Here is a 22134-nt window from a genome sequence, read left to right on the forward strand (position 1 = left end):
GCCTTATAATGTTATTTATATTCTATATTACATATATTCATTTTACTTACATATATTTATATTTATATTTAAATTTATATTCAGAGTTTAGTAATATATCTTTATATATTTATTATACACTTCTATATTTAGATTTACATTACTATAATACAGATATTATTTAAAAAAAAAGCCCTGCCTCTAACCAAATAAAAACCAAAGACACCCCTTTATTTAAACCATATTTAAAATTTAAAAAATAATTTCACTTTTCATAATTCTAGTCACATTTACATTTATAATATTTATTTATTATATTTATAGATGTTATACATATTAGAGAGAATACCTTTTAACATAATAATAGATATATTATTTTTATATTAGATATTTCTATCATTTATATTTATTTATAAAAATCATTTATAGGTATCAGGACATATATTATATATTTGTATATTTGAATTTCTGGGTTTATATTAATTATATTTATTTTACTTATAAAAGTACCCAGCCTATAACGAAATAAAAACCAAAATATCCCAAATTTATTTTAACTATATTTAAATACTTTGATATTTACAATCTATATTTATATATCTTGGTATTTATGGAATTGATTATAATTTTTATATATTATATGTTACAACAGTATACTGTAGATATTATAGTTTTATATATTTATCTATTTGTTCTCTGTACTTATGTTTACCACTTAAATTTTATATTTATTTTTAAATTTATATTTAATTCCATTTTAACTGTATATTAAACCATAAAAATTCACTTCCCTGACCCATCAGAACCACAGAAATCCTGTGCCTCGGTCAGCACCGGCACGCAGGGCACGCTCGTCCCATCGCAGCACATCCAAACAAAACCTATTTCTATCACCAAACATCCCACAACCCAAATATAAATGAAAATAAACCTAACTGTAAATAAATTTAGAAATCCCACTATAACTGGCCCAAAACCCCCATCCATTCCAATCCTAAACTTCCTCCCAAACCAGTATCTCAGAAACCCAAAAAACTCAAAATCACATTGAAAATGAAATAACTGCTAATAAAAACAAAAACTCGTAAAATCAAGCCGACTCACTAAACTCAAAACTGTGCAACTGACCCTAAACATTACTACAAAAAGCCCCCAAAGCTCCACCTTTATGCTAACTCACAAATAAGAACCAATAATCTACAAAGTTATCTTAGAAATTTAAAAAAAACTAATTAAAAGCATACAAATAAAAAATGTAAACTATTAAAATATTAAAAAATACCACTACCCAAATTTTAAAAAATGTTGCCTATAAAAACCCACCATAAAAATGCCCCTGTCCCCAAAGATAAAACTAAACAAAACCCATCACACCAGAAATAAATCGGAACTTGGGAACACTAAAACCGTAACACTTCAAGAAGTACACCATATCCCTTCTGGTACACCAGCTACAAACAGCATAAAACAATACAATCAATTCTTAAAAACCACCTTAAAGCCACTACATTAAAAAAAACAATTCAAAAATTAAAAACTGCATTTAACAAAAGCCATCTAATAAATTAACACCCAAAACTCCAGCAGCCGAGCTAGCCCTACCAAATCTCTCTGTTTATACATCCAATAAACAAAACCAAAATCCCAACAATACCTATCAGAAGTCTATTAAAGGAACCTATTGAAATTAATCCTACCTCAAATAAAAACCAACCCATCCATAAAGTTAGCTTCACTCAAAAAACAAATTACGCAGATTTCATAATACCAAGAAATAAAACAACACACCATATACCACCAACGAATACAATATTGAATGAAAGAAACCACTTTTTTTGCTTTTTTTTTTTTAACTTCTTTTATTAGCTAGAACAAAGGATTTTGCCAGGACTGTAACACTGTAACAACAACTTCTTCTCCTCCTTCCTCTTCTTCTGAAACGTCCCATCTCATTCCCAAATTCCTTACAACTTTTGAGTTTCAATCCAAGCAAAAAGCAAAACTCGTGCACGTGTGCGTCGGATGCTCCTGCCAGGTTCTCCATTGCACCCCACATCTTCTTACACGTTCAGTCTTCGTGCTGTCCTGCCGGGATGAGTTTCAGAGAAGGATTGGCACATGTGAAGAGAGGATTTCACTCCCTCCCTCCCTCCCTATCCAGGTGCTGTGTAAGAGCCAGGGGGGTCAAGGCTGTTCAGAACCATAGGATCCTTTAGGCTGGAAAAGCCTTCTAAGGTCACCGAGCCCAGCTGTTGCCCCGGCACTGCCAAGCCCCTCCCAAATCAGGTCCCTAAACACCCTTTAAATGTCTCCAGGGATGGGGGCTTCACTGGGCAGCCTGCTCCTAGGCCTGACCACACCTTCAGTGAAGAAATTTTTCCTCAAATCCAACCTAAGCCTTCCCTGCTGCAACTTGAGGCCATTTCCTTTTGTCATGTCGCCTCTTACTTGGGAGATGTCGGTACTTAAACCTTACCTGCTTGTTCCCTAGGAGGTCTCTGGCTTGGCTGGATGAGAGGAGAAACACTCCCAGCATCGGAATGGGAGCTCAGGAGGTCCCACACCAAGGCAGAGGGAGCGGCAGTCCTCACACGTCAGTTCTCAGTGCTTGGCTCTGCTTTTCCTCCCAGATCTCTGGCAGATCTCTGGTGAGCGCTTCAAAATTGGCTGTTTGGAAGAGGGAGGAAAAAGAGGTTAGCCAAGGTTTTTATCCAGACTCCTCTGATGTCTTTGCCTGCTTTGCCTCTTCCAGACTTCCTTCTGCTAAGAAAACAGCTGCCTTTGGACTTCTAGGGGGAACTTTCATGTAATGCTTGAAAAGGAGCTACAGAAAAGCGCCTCATTTTTAAAGACTCGGCCGAGAAGACAGACAACTGCAGCTTCTCCATCCCCACTGCCTGCAGAGCTGGCAGGCACCAGGCCAGCTCTGCTCCTCCTTCAAGTTGTTCCCAAACCTGCTGAAGAACTGAAGGCTACTTTGGTGTTCCATCGCTCTGCTTTTCCCGAAAAAGATCTTTGGGTGCTGCTATCCCTCCACGGGAAGGGCCCTTCTGTCTCGCACGCTCGGTGACACGAGGCTGCACGAAGCTGCAGCGGCCTCTGCTCCGGGTGGGAAGGGCTTTCTGCCTCCTCTGGCACCTGGCTGGCACAGGTTGCTCAGAGATGCTGCGGCTGCCCCACGCCTGGAAGTGTTCAAGGCCCATTGCTGCTCTGGGATGCGGCTCTGAGCAAGCTGCTCTAGGGAAAGATGTCCCTGCCCATGGCAGCAGGCTTGGAATCAGGTGATCTTTGGAGTCCCTTCCTGCCTGAATTATTCCATGATTCTATGAACTCAAAAAACCTGAGGAGTAAATCTGTAAAGGTCACTAAAGACATAAAAGCACATCCCCATCAGCTTATTTTTGAATGAAAACATATTTTTGAATGCAACTCTAAAGAGGGAGAAGTATTCTATGTATTTCCTCTTTCTAGCTTTCAGGTGTAATTTTTAGCTATCATTTAAAACTTTAAAATATTTTCTCTTTTTGAAATAATAAATAGTATTAAAACTCAAACATTTTTACACTATTGCAGAAATAAAAATTACTGACAATCAGGCCATGTCATTCTTTATGGAGCTACACACTCACGCTACTAAAAGCCACCACAACAGAATTAAACGCCTAACCTCTACTTCACGCTACGACCCATAAAAACCATCGCACACCTTTAGAAAACATCGCACACCCCGGCAAAAAAAAAAAAAAAAAAAAAAAAAAAAAAAAAAAAAAAAAAAAAAAAAAAAAAAATCCGACAACAAAACTCCATTCAAAACAAACCTTTATCGTCACCACCTGAACCGAGATCCACAGCATTCAGGAAAAACACCCTATCCCTTAGCATCCAGCAACTGCAACCTGCGAACGAACCGATGCAATCGATTCCCAAAAGCCGCCTCGAAACCACGACGTCCAAGAACTTTCAGCAATCGAAGCCCGCGCTGCCGGCACGGACGGAGCGCGGCTGCCGGCAGGACAGCGGCTCCTCCGGCGCGCAGGGGCGGCGCCGCCCCGGAGCCCCCCGCCCGCTCCCCCGGCCCGGCGGGGCCGGCACCGGGCCCAGGGGCCCCGGCGGCGCCCGAGCCCCGCGCCCGGAGCGGGCAGAGCGGCCGGCACCGGCCGGGCCAGCGCAGGGCCCGGGCCGCCTCTCCCGCCCGCCGGCCCGGCACAGCCCCGCTCGGCTCCGGCACGGCTCGCACCGGCGCTGCCGCGGCAGCCCCGCCGCGCCAAATTCCCCGTCCGCCTCAGCGAGCGCCCGGGCGGTGCCGGGAGGGCTCCCGAGCGGGAACGTTCGGGGCCGGGCCACGGGCAGAAGAAGCGCCCTGGAATGCAGCGGCGCGGCCCGATCGCAAGCCTGCGAACGCTGCGAGAGCTGGAGGTGCCCGCAATTGTACCCCGAAACTGACGCCGCGGGCGGGGCTCACCTCGCTTCAACAAGGGCGAATAAATGTGTGTTCTCCCCTTCAGTTTCATCCCCTGTAATAACAGAAAATTCAGAAAAGAACCGTATCAACACCTAAAACAAGAACCATAACATTAAAATAGACAATATCCCTTATCATATACCAACTGCAAACAAAACAAAACAATACTATAAATTATTAAAAACCACCTTAAAACTACTACATTAAAAAAACTTTCAAAAATTAAAAACTTTATGTAACAAAAAATCTAATAAACACCCAAAACTCCAGCAGCCAAGCTAGCCCTACTAAATCTGTATGTTTATACATACAATAAACAAAACCAAAATCCCAATAATACATATCAAAAGTCTGTTAAACAAACCTATTGAAATTAATTCTTCCTCAAATACAAACAAACTCATCCATAGTTATCTTGACTCAAGAACCAAATTACACATCATAAATAATACCAAGCAATAAAACAACACGTTATATACCACCAAAAAATCTAATTTTGAAGAAAAGCCGAATTAAAAAAAAAAAAACTCAGTGTTTTACTTTTTTTTTAACCGACTTCTCACTTATTAGCTAGAACAAAAAAATTTGCCAGAACTGTAACTTCTTCTTTTTCTTCCTAAACCGTTCAACATTACTCCAATGTGAAACACCAAATTACCCCTAAAACATCCCCACACCCCACCCAAGAACACCCACCCAAAAGCAGGGCAGAGAGATTACTCATTAGCTGGATTGATGAAGCCGAGTTTAACTATTTTTTTTCATGGAGCACCTAGGCCAACAGCACAGCACCTGGGGGAGTTCACAGCCACTTGTTTGTGGTATTCTGGGACCACATAAAACATTTGAATCACTTTCTGGGACTTCTCTCAATTGCTAGGGGAGTTCAACCTCTTGGTATAATCTCAATCCCCCAGAGGTCCCAGAGGTCATGCTGACATGGCAGAACAGGCGGAGCCTGAGGTCCTTCAGGCCACAGAGAACGACTGGGATCCACCCTGGATACCTTCAAAGCCCATCAGCACAAATTATAACTATTTTCCTTTTAAAAAGGTCTTTTGACTTAGTGGAAAGGTGCAAACAAGACTACGATTGCAAAGCAGGCATTATGTTCTCCTGGAGGGCACGATGGCAAGGATTTATGTATTATTAAAATGGCTACATATGTTCTTTGCAGCACTGCTGGCTTGATTGATATCTGGGTTTCTGCTCCCTGCCTCCAAATTTGGGTACTTTTCTCAAAGTTCTGGAATGACAGTTACACCTCTGCAGACAACAGCTCAAAAATAACACTAAAGAATTTCTGACACCTTCATTTTTAAGATGTTCTTACAGCACATTATCCTAGTAAAGGGGCAATCCATACATCTCTAACCAGAACCGTAGAGATATCAGCTACTTTCACATACTCACGTGTCTGTAGAATGGCCTTAGGGGAAGTTAGCACACAGCTCCTCTGTTACCACACCTTGGAGGTTCAGGTTTAGTCAAAAGCACTATTGAAACCTGTGTGCCAGGAGCTACCTGAATAACGAAAGTAATTTTCTCCATTTCTATGACAGAAAGGCCCTCTATTTGGACAGCATTATTTTCAGCCAATTATTCTGCTACTTCCAGCAGTGCTCTAGGCAGCTGAATTACTTCTCCACGGAGCTCAGGAGCTGTTCATTAGATTAATCTCTTTCAGTCTCTCAGTTCCTTTTGCTTGCATAATGTTCCCCCTGCAGTGCCATATGACGGGAGCTTTAAGTGCTATCTGTTCCTCTGTATTACACTCATAGCACTTTGGAACCCTTCCCAACCAGGGAAAGAACAGCTTTTGATTCTTGGATTAGGACACCAAGTGCCACAGTTAATCGTAACAGCGGAAGCATAAAGAGGAATACCTGGCATACTCAGAATGCCACTTCAGGGCAAAGCTCAAGTGACACTGCCCTGTAGCAGGATTTGAAAAGTTCAAAGTCCATCACTTCATAAATACATTTTGGCAAGAACCTGAGCTATTCTCTTTGATGTGTATATCTCCTTTGTAATGACTCAGTGGTTTGTCTCTAGGACTTCCATATCCCTGACATGCTTGCACTGGGATTACTAGGAGGAGGATCACAAATTTAGGTAGTCTCTTATCTGTGCAGCATTTATAGTCAAGGAACAATGGGCTTGGCCAGTCAGACCATCACATCAAGTCTTAAAATTTTCACTCATATCTGCCTACACCTTTTAACATAAACTTGAAAAGAGTCAAAATTCCACCCTACCACTGTTCCAACAGGGAACTGAACTCTGACTTCAGATATTTTCATCCTGCTTGAGCAGGAAGGTTGTGCCAGATGACCCCACTGGTGGTTCCCTTTTAACCTTAATCATTCTGTGATTTTCAGGGTCTTCAGAGCAAGCCTGCTGAGTTATAATGTTTTATTTAATTAAAAAAGCTCGAACCCTGAAAGTCAAAATGCCTTTATTCCTTACTTACTCATTACCCCCCGAAGTAGAGCTGCAGCTCAGCAGAGGGAGACTGCCGTGAATACCACATTTGTCACCTGTGACCAATTTAATTCAGCAAGCTCTAAACCACAGGTCAGCCTGTTCCATTACAGCATCATCAGAGCAACTTACCTTAACTGAAGCCAAATAAGAGCCTCTTCATCCTAAAGAGGACAAACATAAGCCTTTTACTTCAGCTCAGCAGAACTTGTAGTTCATCTTAACAAGAGGTAATGAATGAATCCCAGCAGGTGTGAATGAACCCAAGCTTTTTAAATACTCATTTAACACTACTTCAGCTGGTAATCAAAGTTTTGGGGGTGAGGCTAGGCTGAATTTCTCTTTTCTGTCCTTCCCCAGAGTAGTCTGAGTAAAGTGGCCTTGGACTCTACCTTCTGAAGAGCCTAAGTGCTGCTCGTGAAAGCCATTAGGAGATCCTTCTCACGCTGCTGCTAGAACTGTGACTTTGAAGACCTCACTCTTAAGAGCTGTAAATATAAAAGCTAATTGGATGTGTTGCGCTGCAATGCCCCAGTACCCCAGGACAGCCAGGTCCTTTAACAGTCTTTCTGGTTTAAGAAAGGTTCCCCTAACACAGTGCATGTGAGAAGGTGAAGTGAACCCATGCCAGGCTGCCTGTCTTGGACAAGTGGAAACACTGAAGACGGGGCTATTTCCTTCTCGAAGCTTTCTGAGGCGGCTGTTAGGAGAATTCCTCTTATGCATTCACTCTCTTAAACCCAGTCTCTAAATAACCATCTAAAACAAACAGAGAAGGATTTTTATTCACTATCTCCATGTGTGCAAGGTGGGAGAAGCTAGTTAATTACCAGCATACCAGAAGAGGAATCCTGTATACCAAGGTCTTCCATCAGAGCAGAAGACACTAACCATGAAAAACCTCCAGTGGGAAGGGTCCTAGTGGTCCTCTTCTCTCCTCCATTGAAACTGTGCTTAAACATTCTCCAGTAATTAAGTATGCTTATGACTTTTAAAACATTTAAAGTTCCTTGAGGGATGAAGGTGTGTGTATTTGTTACATCTGGGGTTATGTTATATTTTTATGTAAAGGTTTGAACCTTATCTTTTCCTCCCTGCACTGTGTCCTTAGAACAAGGCTGCGGACACTCTTTTTCTCCAAATAAAATAATAATTTAGGAAACAGAAGAGTGTTTGTCAGAAATGGAATGAATACAAGAAAGAATGAGGGTAGAGACTGATGGTGCCAGCGTGGTGGCTTGTACCACTTTAAGACACTTTTGGAAATCATCACTCCTGTCACATAATGGATCCAATTTCAGCAAGAGTTCCATTCTCTCCTGTGGTTTCCACAGGACCAAATAAGGTAAGAGTTCCTTGAGAGTGAGGGCTCATCATGCCGTCCAGCAAGGAGAGGGTGGGCAGCTCAGGAGATATCATCTGACTCCTTCCACCAAAGCACAGATACAAAAGGGAGTTGCCTTCACTGCAAAACCCCCCTGATCAAAACTGTATTGTGCAGCAGGATTTCTGCTTCACCTTGGTATCATATGCATCAATCCTCTGCAAAACTATTGATCCAGCTCTTACACCACTGTGTTAGTGCAAGAGAGAATCAAAGGGCCGGGTGTGCTCAGGATAAGAAGAGCCACAAGGTTCACACTTCCCAAAACCATGACTGACAGCAGATGCACTATGGTATTTCCATAAGAATATAAATATATAATGAGGATTTCCTTGAGAGGCCAAATTTTCATTTATTTAGAAAACAAGTAAGTTGAAATATTATGGAATCTCTCCATACAACAGATGCTTCAGGAGCTGACAGTACAGACTTCTCAGAGGTGCCACATTCAGGGCAAATTAATTTTGTTCTTGAAAGCCAATTTTGAGACAGCCCTCCCAGACACAAGGTACTGGCTGAAGAAACAGTGAAACAGAAAATGAGACACTAGGCATTGTGTGACATCAGGAAGCATATTTCTGTTTATTTGCCTTTCTTCAAGAACTCGAAGTCACCCATTAGGCAAAGGAGTGCATACAAGGATGTACAAGAAAAAGATTAAAAGAGACTTCTTTATTATTGTATTCTGTGGCATGAAAGCCAAATGCCTTTTGTTTTTGTTTGTTTTTAAAGGATATGTTTCTACTCTGGCTGAGGTGTTACACTTCAGAGAACAACCTACCATCTGCAGGAAACCTCTTTAGAAAATTAGAAGCGAGCACAGCTATTTGCTGAGCTGTTTTCCTGAACAAACACTGCCAGCTGCACTAATAGTATTTTACCAGACACTTGTGAGTTTGTGAACCCCTAAGTTTATAAAGAAATAGGAAATCCATCTGCCGGCTGACAGGGATGGGGAAAAGCAGCTGGAGTTGCTTCCCCCTCAGCAGATTCCCACCTGCTACAAACAAACAGTGTTTGTTCCGTACAGCCACGATGACCTGGCAAATCTGCCTTAAATCTGCCCAGGCATAGACAGCTTGCCCATAGTCCGATACACTGCGTTAGTAACTTTCATATATAATTAAACCCCTCAGTTTGTCTCCTAATATCCTTCACACGATGCTCTGTCTGTTCACGTCCACATTGTATGCTGATGAATTGGAACAGCCTCGGCCAAAATCAATGAAAATGCCTTCAGAATCAGAGTCGATGGACTCCAAAATCTGATCCACTATGTTCTCAGGGCTGGAAGAGGGAACTGGAAGTAAGGAAGTGTCTCTGTCTAGCTCAAAAGACCTGTGTGGGTCACCAACTGCGTGGAAGAGTTCTGTCTGTTGCTCAGCTGTGCTGAGTTTGCTGGAGCACTGCACTGACCCAGTGCTGGGCCTCTCCTGGTCTCCTGGCAGTGAGCTTTTCATGGTTGTCATGGAGCTCTTGGAACCGTTGTCCATGACGGTGGTGAGGTTGGAGTACCCCTGGAGCTCCAAGCAGGAGGTCATTTCTGAGACAGAGTGCCTTCGGATGCCGGTTCCGTTGGCAGCTATGCTCTCAGTGTCATACTCGGCCACGGGTGTCAGCAGTGGATTGTTGTAGCTCTTTGATCGCACCACGGGGTTCTTGGCAAGGACGTCACCCGACTTGGAACGTCTGAAGAACCGCTTCTCTGTAAACAAAGAGCCAGAGTCATATCTGCAAAGTCTCCAGTTATGGTACTAATAATTATGGGTGTTCAAAAGAAACGCAAAGTCCTGATTATTCATAAGCTTTTCTGGAATGAAACTTTTCTAGAAGAAGACATTTTGCCGATATTTCTGATTCACAGGCTTCAGATTTCCTAGATTTCTTTAGCATACTGAAGACCCCAAACCTATCTTTACAAATAATAACTGAGATTCCCTTACAGTCACACAACTTCAGCGGCTGAACTAAAACAGTAAATACAGAGAGAGAGGTGGTAATACAGTTGTAAATACTTCCTTTAGACAAGAACAGAAAGTGCAATTCTGTTCTTTTTCAGGCTATAAACATTTTCCCTCATTTTTAGTAGCTGAAATTTAACTTTTCCACCCATCCTGGGAAAATTAAGTCTCTTTAAATTTGGAGCATGAGGATTAAGACAAGCAGTTTTTCTACTAATTCTGGAAAAACCTTCAAAGTTCAGAGACCACATGAGGGAGAGACCAGCAAGAGTGACTGAAAATGTTAACTAGAGGGCAGTGCCCACAGAAACCTCTTTTTGGGGGAGCAAATCTGCCTTAAATCCAGCAGTGATTGCCTGAATGCTGTGAACCAAGTGGAGTTTTAAAAAAAGATAGGCAGCAGATGGCAGCAAGTGAGCACTGAGCTCCCTCTCTGCCAGTAGTTTAGCACTGGACTGTCCTGGCAGAGTGAATAAAGTTACCATCATGAGCAAAACGACCACCACTCAAACTCTGTGCAGGTCTCGGTGCTCGGATTCACTCCTGCCATCAGAAGAAGAAGTGGTGTGAATAATACGTCTCACTTTTGAAGCTTGCTTTCTTTCTGCTACTCTCACTTTGCCATCCCATGAAGGAGGCACAACTGGAGCAGGGGCTCAAATTACCCTCTGGAAGTCACGACAGCCACTGCAAATAAACTGTCTGCTTTAAATCAGGATGCTGGTATATGTTCCCTCAAACATATTCCAATCTCTTAAAATTATGCTATTGTGCGGTTATGTGCTTACCTAGACACAAATTCCAATCATATGCTGTACTACTAAAAAAGCCAGTTTCTGTATTTAAGACTGTATTTTGTAGCTGTGTCTGCCTTAGCAGTGAAATCATCTGATCCAAGTTCATTTTTGGACTTTTTCATGGTTAAGGAGTTTGAGCCGGTAATCAGAAAAGGTTCCTGGGGCTATGAACTCTGGTAACAACATGCAACATACTAGCAAAATAGTTGAAGAGAATTAGAGTCATTAGTTCAAAAGAAGCAGCCACTTACACACTAAGCTCCCTTGGATCCAGGTTCAGTGATTGCAGTGAGACCCATTCCAGGAGTACTGCTACATCTACAACCCAGACCACAGCAAGAGGAAGTGCCCAGCCTACCAAAACCTTCCTATCTTCTGCAGTCATGTAATCAGACATTTATTTGCTAACAATTTGTTTCACTGATGCTTTATTCTCTGTTGGTGCATTTTTTCTATCTTGACATACAAAAGCTTGTATTTAGAAAATGTCAGTTTGAGGCTCCATTTAAATGCTTGTGGCCTTTTAATGGCAAGCACTGAATACAAAGCAGTAATCCTGAACCATTTTCAGGACATAACCAGCCTCTATTTAGTCACTTAACACTCATTTGTTTCTTAAACACCTGCAACACAACCATTCTGCCATTCAGCTCCAAGAGAAAATCAACTACTTTACTGACCATTTCTGACAAGCAAACAGACTGAACTGACTGCAGAGAAAACATGCAATTGAACTTATCTTCCCTTCTGTTTGCTCTATTTAATCAGACCATCTCAGTATGTACAATAAAATACTCAGGTACTACCACGTTTCCTTTTTCATTTACGTTGGTAGTATCTCCCTTGTATTTTGAACAGATTGCATTGGTATGTAGGATATCCCACCTTCATCCTGGCTAAATCTTGCCATCACAGAAGTCACCAAAGGCTTCAGAGCTCCAAGAATCAGAAATTAAGCTGGAGGGAACTCCAGCTGCCACCAGGCCAGCCCACGTTTCCCCCTTGCTCCTTATGGAGGCTGATGTTTGTGACAGGCAAAAAGTGTCTCAGCAGGGAAGATTCAATAATCTCCAGAGGCAACGCATGGGAAATTTGAGATTTTTCCTTCCATGTAATATGAATTCTCGGTGCTATGTAAGACCCACTCTGTATCTCCACTGGGATGGAGAACAGCTTATTACTTTCTATCTGCAGAAAGCTTTTACATGCTTGAAGGCTTATGTGTTAGTCTTTTCTAAGACAAATTCCTACTCTCTTCCCTAATTTTAACAGCCTTGTACAATCTTTGTGTACTAATGAACACTAATGAAAATTAACTACTGAGTACTTTAAAAGTGGCTTCTTGCTTCTTCCTCTCACTGTCCATAAAGCATCCTGTGTTAAAGCTCTCTTGTTAAAAGGTAGAATGGGAATGCTAAATACTCTAGGTTCATCTTTTGCCACTGCAAGATTCACTGCGACTCTGCACCTTGAATGGTTTTAAAAGAGAAGCCTGATGTACTCATGTAAGCACTGGCAGCCACCTCTTGTGCAGGCCCTGGCCCTGCATGGAGCAAGGTTTTGGGAAGTTCTCTGTGCTGTGCCAAATGGAGTCTGTGTTGTTCTTACCCAAGATACAGGCAGAGTGCATGAAGGGTCCATCACTGGAATACAGACCATACGTGCCCAAGTAAGGAGAAACAACTTTCTGGATCAGGGATTCCAGTTTCAAATAATCTTCAGACACACCTTTTGACTCATGAACCCCCTGAAAAAGAGAAATACCCGAGATGAGCACTGCCCCTTTCAATCACAAGCTCTCCTGGCTCACCAGGGCAACCAGAGAAGAACAAGCATTTTCACCGAGTGAAAGCAAAGGTGCCCTGCAATGTGATCCTGGTTTGCTGGTACAGCTGATTCCTCTTCTGTAAAACCAAGAGATGTGAATCAGACCAGAGCTACCTCCAGGACATTTAAATTCAGGAAAAGTACATCCTACCTAGTGCACAGCACTCAGGGAAGGAGAGAGGACATGATCTGTAAAGAGGAATTAAAAACATCCCTGGACTTTTTGCTATTGCAATCTTACAGCGACTTCCTGAATGATCGCATCTGGTACCACAGGGTGTCACTGCCATCTCGGCAATAGCAACAGCATTAAGGAAAAGGTGAAACGGAGACCCTCAGAAATATTTCTTCCAGGATATTTTCAACAACAAATATTTACAGTAAAGAAGTTTGTTCTCTTTCCTCATCCATCCCTTGGCACCTATCAATGTTCCAGGCAAAAGTCACATTATAATTAGCATGGTAAGAATCACCCACAGCCAAAATGTTTAGCCTTTAGCTGTAACTCTGCACTTCCACCCACAAGCATACTTGTTGGGCTGCAGAGGTGACAGAAAAACCTTGCAGAATTGTATTCTCCCTTCAGCTTACAGCTGTAGAGCGTGTGCTCCCATGTGGTCTGAGCAGAGCGCCGTACACTCTTGAGTAGGATACCTCTTGCAATATGGAGCAAATTCACATTTTCCACGTGCTCAACACATCATGTCGCAGAATTAAGATCCTAAATGCCATACTCAGCAAGAACTCTGCCAGAATTTAGGAGATTTCATGACGTGTTCCTGAGCTACTGTAAAAAGAAATTGATTGGGATGAAAGCCTCCGGAGAGCAATATAAAGACCAGATGAGTAAAGTTGCAACACTTCCTTCAGCATGTGAAAGGATTCAGGATGTGTTCATAGCTCAGTATGACTCACCAACCAGAGTCTAGAGTGACTCCCAGATGTGTTTCTGAATGGCTGACTCTACACCCTGCTTGCTGCACTGCCTCGTCACTTGATAAAAGTTTATGAATGGAAAATAAATAATGGCTAACAGAGAATTCAAATCTGGACAGAATTTGAATTCCAGTTCAGCAGTTTTTAAGTAACAAATAATGATCTTTGGTGATGTGCTATGTCTTGGCAGGCAGCTGGACACACTGTGAGGGAGGGAGGGAGGGAGTGCTGGGACAGGAGCCGCAGAACCCGGGACACGGTCACGGCGGGGAACGCGGCAGCGGCTGGATCGGAGGCTGGCAGGGCTGGACACAGCTGGCTCAGGCAGGGACGCAGGGACAAAGCGACAGGGCAGTGGTCAAGGACACAGGGAGGCAGGACAAACGCGAGGGCCAACAAGTGCCAGCAGCAGCAGGAGAGCCAAAAGGCATGCTGGAGCCAGGGAAAAAAAGGACAAAGAGCAGGCTAGGGCCAGGACGAAGGAGCAGACCTCAGCAGGCTACTCAGCAGGAGCCAAAGCAAAACTGTAAGACTCAAAAGGCCCCCAGACTCAAAAAGCCCCAACTCAAAAACTCCCAAGAAAACAAGTCTGGAAAGGCCCCCAGAGCCGGTGACGCAGTTACTTTTATACCCCCTGGCCCCGCCTCAAGTCTGCCTGCTGGCAGGAGACCACTGGCCCAGTCCAGCCTTCCACTGCGGTCCATGGGTGGCGACCTTTCGCCGTCCGATCAGAGAAGCCTCTCTGGGGAGTGCAGTGTCTCCTGCTGTCCCATGTGAGCTTGGAAATGGTTGCCACGCAGTCCCCCCAGAGACAAGGCTTTCTCCTATCTTCTAGTTGTCTCCTGCACGTGGCAGGAGACAGTTGTCTCCCCCACATGCCTCTGACAATCAGTGTTGAGCCAAATCAAAACTAAATTGGCTCCTCACAAACCCCAGTAACTCACTAGTGCCACACTGCTCAAAAACCTACTCTTACCACCAGCTGAACTGTATGAGTAACAGAAGTGTCCTTGCCTAGTAGCACCTTAACACTGTCTGATTTCCTATCAGCCTTCAGGTCTGAAGAGTTCTTTTGGTTTTGAATTATATGTTCTGATGAACTACTCAAAAGCCAGAGCTATATTCTGCATGGACAGCTGCTCTTGCAGAGATACAAGGAGACTTCCAGCAGCCCTCCTGGGCTGGGATAGGCTCCTGTGGTAAGCTGACAGGATGGAGAGTTGACCCCCAAACTACAGCTGCTAGGACAGCTCTCCATCATCATGGGGCCAGGGAGCTGTGCAGGGCACAGACTCACCTCATCCCCAACACTGCTGTCCTGCAGCTGCTGCACCTGGAGAGCCCACTGGCTTTCTGTTCCTGAGTAACACTCTCTTCTCTGAAAAACCCAATTCCCTCACCACCTGCATCAGCTTCTTCAGTCTTGCCCTCAGCCTTCATTTCTGTTCTCTCAAGGCATTGTTAATCTCCACGTCTTTTGAATTTCAGCATCTTTTTGTTTGCCACCTTTGCAGTGAAGAAGCCACTGAATTCTACCAGTACAGTGTAAAACCACTCAGTATTGAAACAGCCTGCTATTAGTTTTAATCCTCAGCCCTGCACTCCAAGGGATATTTTTAAAAACATACTGAAAACTCGTAAAATATGTGGTATTTGCTGGAGCCAGTGCTGACTTCTGCACTGTGCCTTGGCACAAACATGCTCTACCACCTGCGACATCCTTCCTGCACTGACCATTGTTCAAAGCTTTTCTGCAGGGGCCTGATGGAGCAACCCCCTTAAACCTTTTACTGGATGTGGAGCTTCTGTCAGAGCAAGAGCATTAACAGGGTGCAGATCCCATCCTGACCCTGCAAACCAGTGGTTTTCCTGCATTCCTTTCTGATGTGATACTCAGTAACAAGCATCCTCTGGGCCTCTATCTTACCAAATATAAGTACATCCCAAAGTGTAGCAAGGACAATTTCAGCCTTCCCAATCTAAACTTTCCATATGATGTAATGACACTGTCACTTACTTATGAACCACCCCAGCCCATGTAGCCTAGAGAAGTGTCTGCAGGCTCAGAGCAAGCTTTAGGAGCCTGGAAGAAGCTTGTTCTGATTTAGATGCCAGGCCCAAGAGTGCATTTAAACTCCTGTCTCCCCACCAGAGGTTTCTAACCCGTCCCCTGTGCCACATGTGCAATTACTTGTTTGTGTAACACCGAATTCAGTAGAAAAGCACTTCTAGTAGAAGCTCAGGAATGGAGGAAAGTATAGTTATAAATGTTTCATATATCTGTATGTAAAGACAGATAAATAGATAGCTAAGTATGCACAGACATCTGTTCACCCACCTGCATCGATATCTATATGAAGTCCTTTTTAGACCCTTCCCCAAATTTTTTAAGTGATTGGTGCTTATAAAGGCAAACAAAATGAACCTTAGAGTTAAACCAACTTGGATGGTTATTTGTGTCATAACCATTTCTGAAAAAATTATGACGGGACTTAAAAGTTGCCAATAAAATAGTAATAATAATAATGATAATAAAGTATTTCGCTGTTATTTTGGCAGCTTATGCTTCCTCTTGTACTAACTGCTCAATGCCTTACTATCTTAGTATTTCACTAAGAAGCAATAAAGCAAAAGTCATAAGGCTGGCTGCTTAGCTTACAAGAAGCTCTATTACAATTTGGGGAAAAAATAAAACTTGGAGCTTTATCAGTAAAACAGAGATTCTACCCGTATCTTTAATGCAATATTTGCTCTGCAGACCTGCAAAAACTTACTGTGAAAGATAACTGTGTATTGTAAATCAAAGATGACTCCGAAGAAGGGGAGAGAGAATGATGCATTTGACTTTATCATCAGAAGGTTAATGAATTACTTTATTATACTACACTATGTACATTTGATCTAAACTGAATCTGCTGTGCCCTCCCTTTTGCTTACAACTGTATAGAACTGCACTCATCTCTGATTCTCTCGTGACTGTCTCATGACAGTCCCACACACACACACTTCTTGGCCCTGATAGGCCAAAGGAACAAAACATCCTCACTTTGGGTAAACAATCTCCATATTGCATTCTACTTTAGCACAACACAGGCACAGCAAGCGAGATAAGAACTGCGTTTTCTTTCTTCTCTGCTTGTCTCACAGCTTCTCTCTGTTCAGAGGGCACGTGAATACCGCAACTGTGGCCGTTCATGACCCCAATCTCATTTTAGGAGAACAGTTTCATGCTTCTCCATGACTATGAGATGTAACTATTAAAATCCTTTCAAAGGCCTTGCCTGACCTATTTATTTTGCAATTGAGGGCCAAAATAGCTCCATATCAAATATCTGCAAGCACCTTAGTACTTTTGGAAGAGTGGAACAGCTGGATCAAATCCACACTGTTTCAAAACGCAACAAGGGTCACCTCATTATGTCTCCATTTGGAAAGGATTTTAAAGTAAAATTATGACAAGAGTCTGCCCTACTCTGAAGGCATGGGGATAATGGGGATTTGAGTCCTGAATATGGAAGAACCTATGAAGAACAGAGACATGTATTTCTGCATGAGATACAGTACCCAAGTCCCAAACTTCATTAACCTTAATTAAATGGCTTTGAAACCAAAATTTTTCTGTAGTGGTTTAAATGCATTAAAAGGGCCCTATGCATGACTGGTTTTTATACGTAAACATGCAAGCACTCCCAGAAGGGCCACATCCTTAAGGACTACAGGTTATTTATGTATTTACTTTATGAAGACACTGCCCCATCTGCTGGACCAGCTGCACGCATGGGTCCCGCTGCTACGCTTGAGTGTGCCACTGGAATAAAACTTTTCTTCAATTTAGGAACAAAACCCCATAAGTCAAATCCACAACCATTCAAGCAAGTAGGGATGCACCCAACTGCTCAGGTTTCCATCCCTCTTAATTCTGTAAACTAACCATGAACTCCTACTGAGCTTTTGAGGGCACAAAAGCTTCTTGTGAAAGCACAAAGGAAAGAATAAATGTGTAAACAGGTGTGTTCAGAAGCAGAGGTGGGGGATTTGTACCTAAGCACATAAGGCCACAGCCTCCTTTTTCAGCATGTACAATCAATCACAGAATCAAAGAATGGTTTGGGTTGGAAGGGACCTCAAAGCTTATCCCATCCCTGCAGGAACACCTTCCACTATACCAGGTTGTTCCAAACCCCATCCAGTCTGGCCTTGGACAATTCCATGGGTGGGACAGCCACAGCTTCTTTGGGCAACCTGTGCTAAGGCCTCACCACTGCAACAGGGAAGAATTTCTTCTGTATATAGGATTTCCTTAAGCTTTAAAGTCCTAAAGCAGAGGCCACCTCAGGCAGGCATTTAAGGATGTAAAGGGTCCCTCTCAAAGATAACCTTAAAACTCCAAATATGGAGTGCTTTGAAGAATTTTTTAATGTACATAAATTTTAACAAAAAATACTGCTAAGCCTTTATTAACATTGTATCTAGGCACAGGCTACTTGACTTGTAAAGCTTCCAGAAACATAAACTATTTTGATAACATTTGCCACAATTTTTCTTTAAATAAATAAATTTTTAAAAATCATCAAATGTCCATGCTTTACCACGGTAACAAAATAAGCACAATCACAAGTCTGTACTTCTATTTCCTATTACATTATTTTTTCCCACCCTACTCTTCCCTCAAAGCAGTGAACATGCAGGCAAGTAATCCTACCATCGCTCCAACTTGGTGGAGGACACAAACCTGCCTGCAGCCTCTGTCCCTCTGCAACTAGGTGGTCATTGCTGCACCCAGGCTCTTTATTCACCATCACAACAGAAATACTTTCATTTTTTTCTTTTCCTTTAAAAAGGACACCTAACATTTCACCAGAGAGTGTCAGCACTTCCAAGTGACTGTAAACCAGGCTGCCCAAGCCCAGCCCACTGGGGAGCTGCTCTGACTGGGAGTCGCAAAGGAATCCAGAAATTAGTCACCTGCCTTACACTGCTTCTCACGTGGTCTTGGCTACTTCCTTTCCTCAGGCTCTGGTAAGAAACCCAGACATGAAGCAATTCCCCAAAAACAATGACAGCCATGAAAATGAATGATAGCTGCTATTTAGGCTGCTGATAGTTTGTTCCATATTGTTAGACAGTCTGACTGAATTAGGATACAGAATTTTAGGCTTCCCACACTCTTCTGAGCAGAGGTGGGGTGTGTTATGTTCCTGTCCCGAGGAACCTGGCACACGGCAGAATGGGAGTTGGGCTTGTGTATCCTTTGCTGCTTATTCCTCTCTCTTCTTACCCCCCAAAAAATGGATGTGAAGCTGCAGATCTCCTTTTTACCTGTATTAGGGAGCAAAGAGGTGGCAAATCCCCACCATTAATAGCCTGAGCAGACAGACCAATAATGAAATACAACTGTACTGGATTTGCATGGCAAAGCTTTGGTAGCAAGGTGGGGGGTGCAATTTGCAGGCATCTGTTGCCTGGTGAGAGGGACTCATGCTAGAGAAGTTCATGGAGAACTGTCTCCCATGGGAGGGACCCCATGTGCAGCACAGGTGCAGCAGGGGAGCGACTCCTTTCCTTAAGCAGCAGGAGAAACAGTGGGTGATGAACTGATCATATCCCCCATTCCCTGTCTCCCTCCCTGCACAGCTGGGGTAGGAGGTAGAGCTAGGAAGGAAGGGAGTGGGAAGATGATGTTTTTAAGGTTTTATGTTATTCTCATTATCCAACTCTGATTTTGTTAGCCATAAATTCAATTAGTATCTCTAATTAGACTGTCTTTTGCCTGTGACAGTATTTGATGAGTGATCTCTCCTGGTCCTTATCTCAACCCTTTTTTGTATTTTCTCTCCCCTGTCCAGCTGTGGAGGTGAGCGATAAGAGAGGCTTTGGTGGGTGCCTGGCATCCAACCCATTACATGGCTGCCTGTCCCTGGATCATGGAGCAGCTTCTGCCCCAGTGCTCTGGGAATTACAGCCTGTTCACAAGTACTTGCTAGCACAGCACTATGTAGAACAAAGATGAAATTTTCTTCTTAAGTATTTCCGGTAGCCACCAGCAGAAGAATGGTATGTTCACCACCCCATCCAGCTGCCTTGAAATCCTGGCAACTGGTGGGTTGCACTGATGGAAAAATGATTTACCCTAAAAATCCTGCAATGCACCAGACCAGAGAACTAAGCACAGAACTCACAATAGCTGGAGACAAAAGAGCTACAGCTAAAGCTATCACATCCTCTGGCCATCATGCACACCCTCTAAAGGGATGTTTCATGTATGGCAAGGGACCAAAAACAAGCCTGGCTGCTGGCTTTTCTTGCTACCCAGCTGCTTTTCATTGATGTTTGCCTTACATAATTCCACTTCAGGGCCTTAGCTGGATCTCCATTTGGCCATCACTCTCTCATGCCTGATTCCTTCCCTTTTAAAGCTTTGCTTCATCCCTTTGACATCTGCGGTTTCGTAATACCCCCCATGCATCGCAAGCTCCTCTTTCAGTCCATGGGCAAGCCCCCTATCATCTGCTGAGCTCCTCTGCCACATAAGCCTCTCTGCATTCACCTTTACCAGAGGCTGCTTCAGTTCTGGCTCAACAGCTGCACACACATTGCCTCAAGTAACTCCTCACTCATCTGTGTATGAATATCATCATAAACGACTATTAAACACCCTAACAGCTTTTAATTGACCAGCAGTAACTCAACACCTCGCTCAGTACTTATAAAAGGTCACAGGTTCTGTGTTTTCCAGTTCTGATTAATCGTACCCACCATCTCTAACACCTAAAAAAGGCAGTATTGCTCAGCTGCTTTTCACATCCCTCTTTAGCACAGGCTATTTACCTAATAAGTTATACATTGAAAAGTATCTCTAGTGTCTAAAGGTACCCTAAAAATGACGCAATGGACGAACTACTTCATGCCCACCTGAAACTTGTGGATGTGCCAAATCAATGACTGGTCATTGATTAAAGGCTGGAGCACTCACCTTGAGCTTTAACACTTCAGCTGATCAGCATGTGTACATGCGTAAGTATTGGTGCAAAGGACTGTCTTCTGCTTCAACTGATAAACTGCTGGATAGCTTTTAAATGAAAAATAAAAAAGAATAAAATAAAACATAAATAAAATCCGTATTCCTTCAGACCCAGGGGAACAAACAAACCAGACCTTCTGGACCCAAGCCCCAGGCCCTGCCAGTAACAGACACAACACTAAGGGACACACAGCATGGCTTGGTGCTTGATGCAACTTCTGAACTCAGGAAAGAAAAGAGGAAAAGGCAAACTTCTGGATTATTTAACAAAGTAATTTCAGCAATGATGACTCTTGGTAACTTAATGGAACAGAGAGCAAAGTCCTCGGCCCACGGACAAGAAGTGACCGTGTATGGCTCAGCTCATGGCCAGATAAAACACTCTGGATCTCAGTCTGCTGAAGCATCCTCCATATGGGGACATCAGGGGCACCCTTGATGGCTGGATTCACCCTTGTCTACCAACAAAATGCTGAAACAGTCCTGACCTGGTGCTATGTGAAAGGAAACCCTGCCAGAAGCATTTACAGGGTCAGTTCTGAAAGCAGAGGTATTGGCCTCATGTATTGCCCTGTCTTAACCGTGCAGGCAAACAGTTTAAAAATGTAACTATTTTCTGCTGAAAAGCAGCACGTTCCTTGGAGAAAAGGAAAACTCAATATGACAGAAAGAAACACTCAGGCAATGGTGATAATCTGACACATACTGGATAACAATCCAGTTATGGATTGCTGCCCAAACACTCCCAGAGAAAACTGAAATTAAAAGTCACAAGGCAGATGCACGATAATATCCGTTGTGAAAATACAGGATTCAGCCAACACTGGTGGTGGAGACTTTTGGTGCAGTGCAGTCTCCACACCCTGGTGACCACAGAAACAGCAAGATGTGCTGCTTGGCATACCGCAAGAGAGAGCAGCAGCCTTGCTTGTGAGGCATTTGGAAACCAGTGCCCTTACAGGACTACTTCTTATCCCACTTTCACTGCATCGCAACCTTCTGGAACTTGAGTAACACAGACCAACCCTGCCTCAGGGCGGGCAAGAAATCACCATGGGGACAAGCTGGAGACAAATGGGTCAGTAGTCCTTACCACATGCATCACCAATGGCACAGCATATGCTCCCAGTTACACTTTGGGTCACATTCAGGATGGAGATCTGCAGTACTCCATCTTCCTTAGAAGAGACGGATGCACATACTTTACAGCCAATCATCCAATTTGCACCGATCTTCCAGACAAAATCACAGACTACTCACAGACAAACCTATGGCAGCAAAGT

The 22134-nt window shown here is 43.3% G+C and overlaps 1 protein-coding gene and 1 long non-coding RNA gene across 11 annotated transcripts in view; both read right to left on the minus strand.

The window, feature by feature from the left end:
• Window positions 1-1809: 1809 nt before the first annotated feature.
• LOC132328200 (uncharacterized) lies at window positions 1810-3943 on the minus strand. Its single transcript, XR_009486712.1, has 3 exons — window positions 3798-3943; window positions 2456-2646; window positions 1810-2064 (listed from the first exon to the last, which is right to left on the minus strand). It is a non-coding gene; the product is annotated as an uncharacterized LOC132328200 (long non-coding RNA).
• A 4919-nt stretch (window positions 3944-8862) lies between these two features.
• The window catches only part of PRR5 (proline rich 5), a 76391-nt gene continuing 63119 nt past the window's right edge, over window positions 8863-22134 (minus strand). For all 10 annotated transcript variants that reach the window (XM_059847961.1, XM_059847964.1, XM_059847965.1 and 7 more), the window contains 2 exons: window positions 12676-12814; window positions 8863-10014 (listed from right to left, as the gene is read on the minus strand). In XM_059847961.1, the coding sequence (XP_059703944.1) occupies window positions 9464-10014; window positions 12676-12814 (690 nt within the window). In that variant the 3' untranslated portion in view covers window positions 8863-9463. The remainder of the gene's footprint in view (window positions 10015-12675; window positions 12815-22134) is intronic.

This window comes from Haemorhous mexicanus, chromosome 5 (assembly GCF_027477595.1).
Source record: "Haemorhous mexicanus isolate bHaeMex1 chromosome 5, bHaeMex1.pri, whole genome shotgun sequence".
In the NCBI taxonomy this organism is placed as follows: domain Eukaryota; kingdom Metazoa; phylum Chordata; class Aves; order Passeriformes; family Fringillidae; genus Haemorhous; species Haemorhous mexicanus.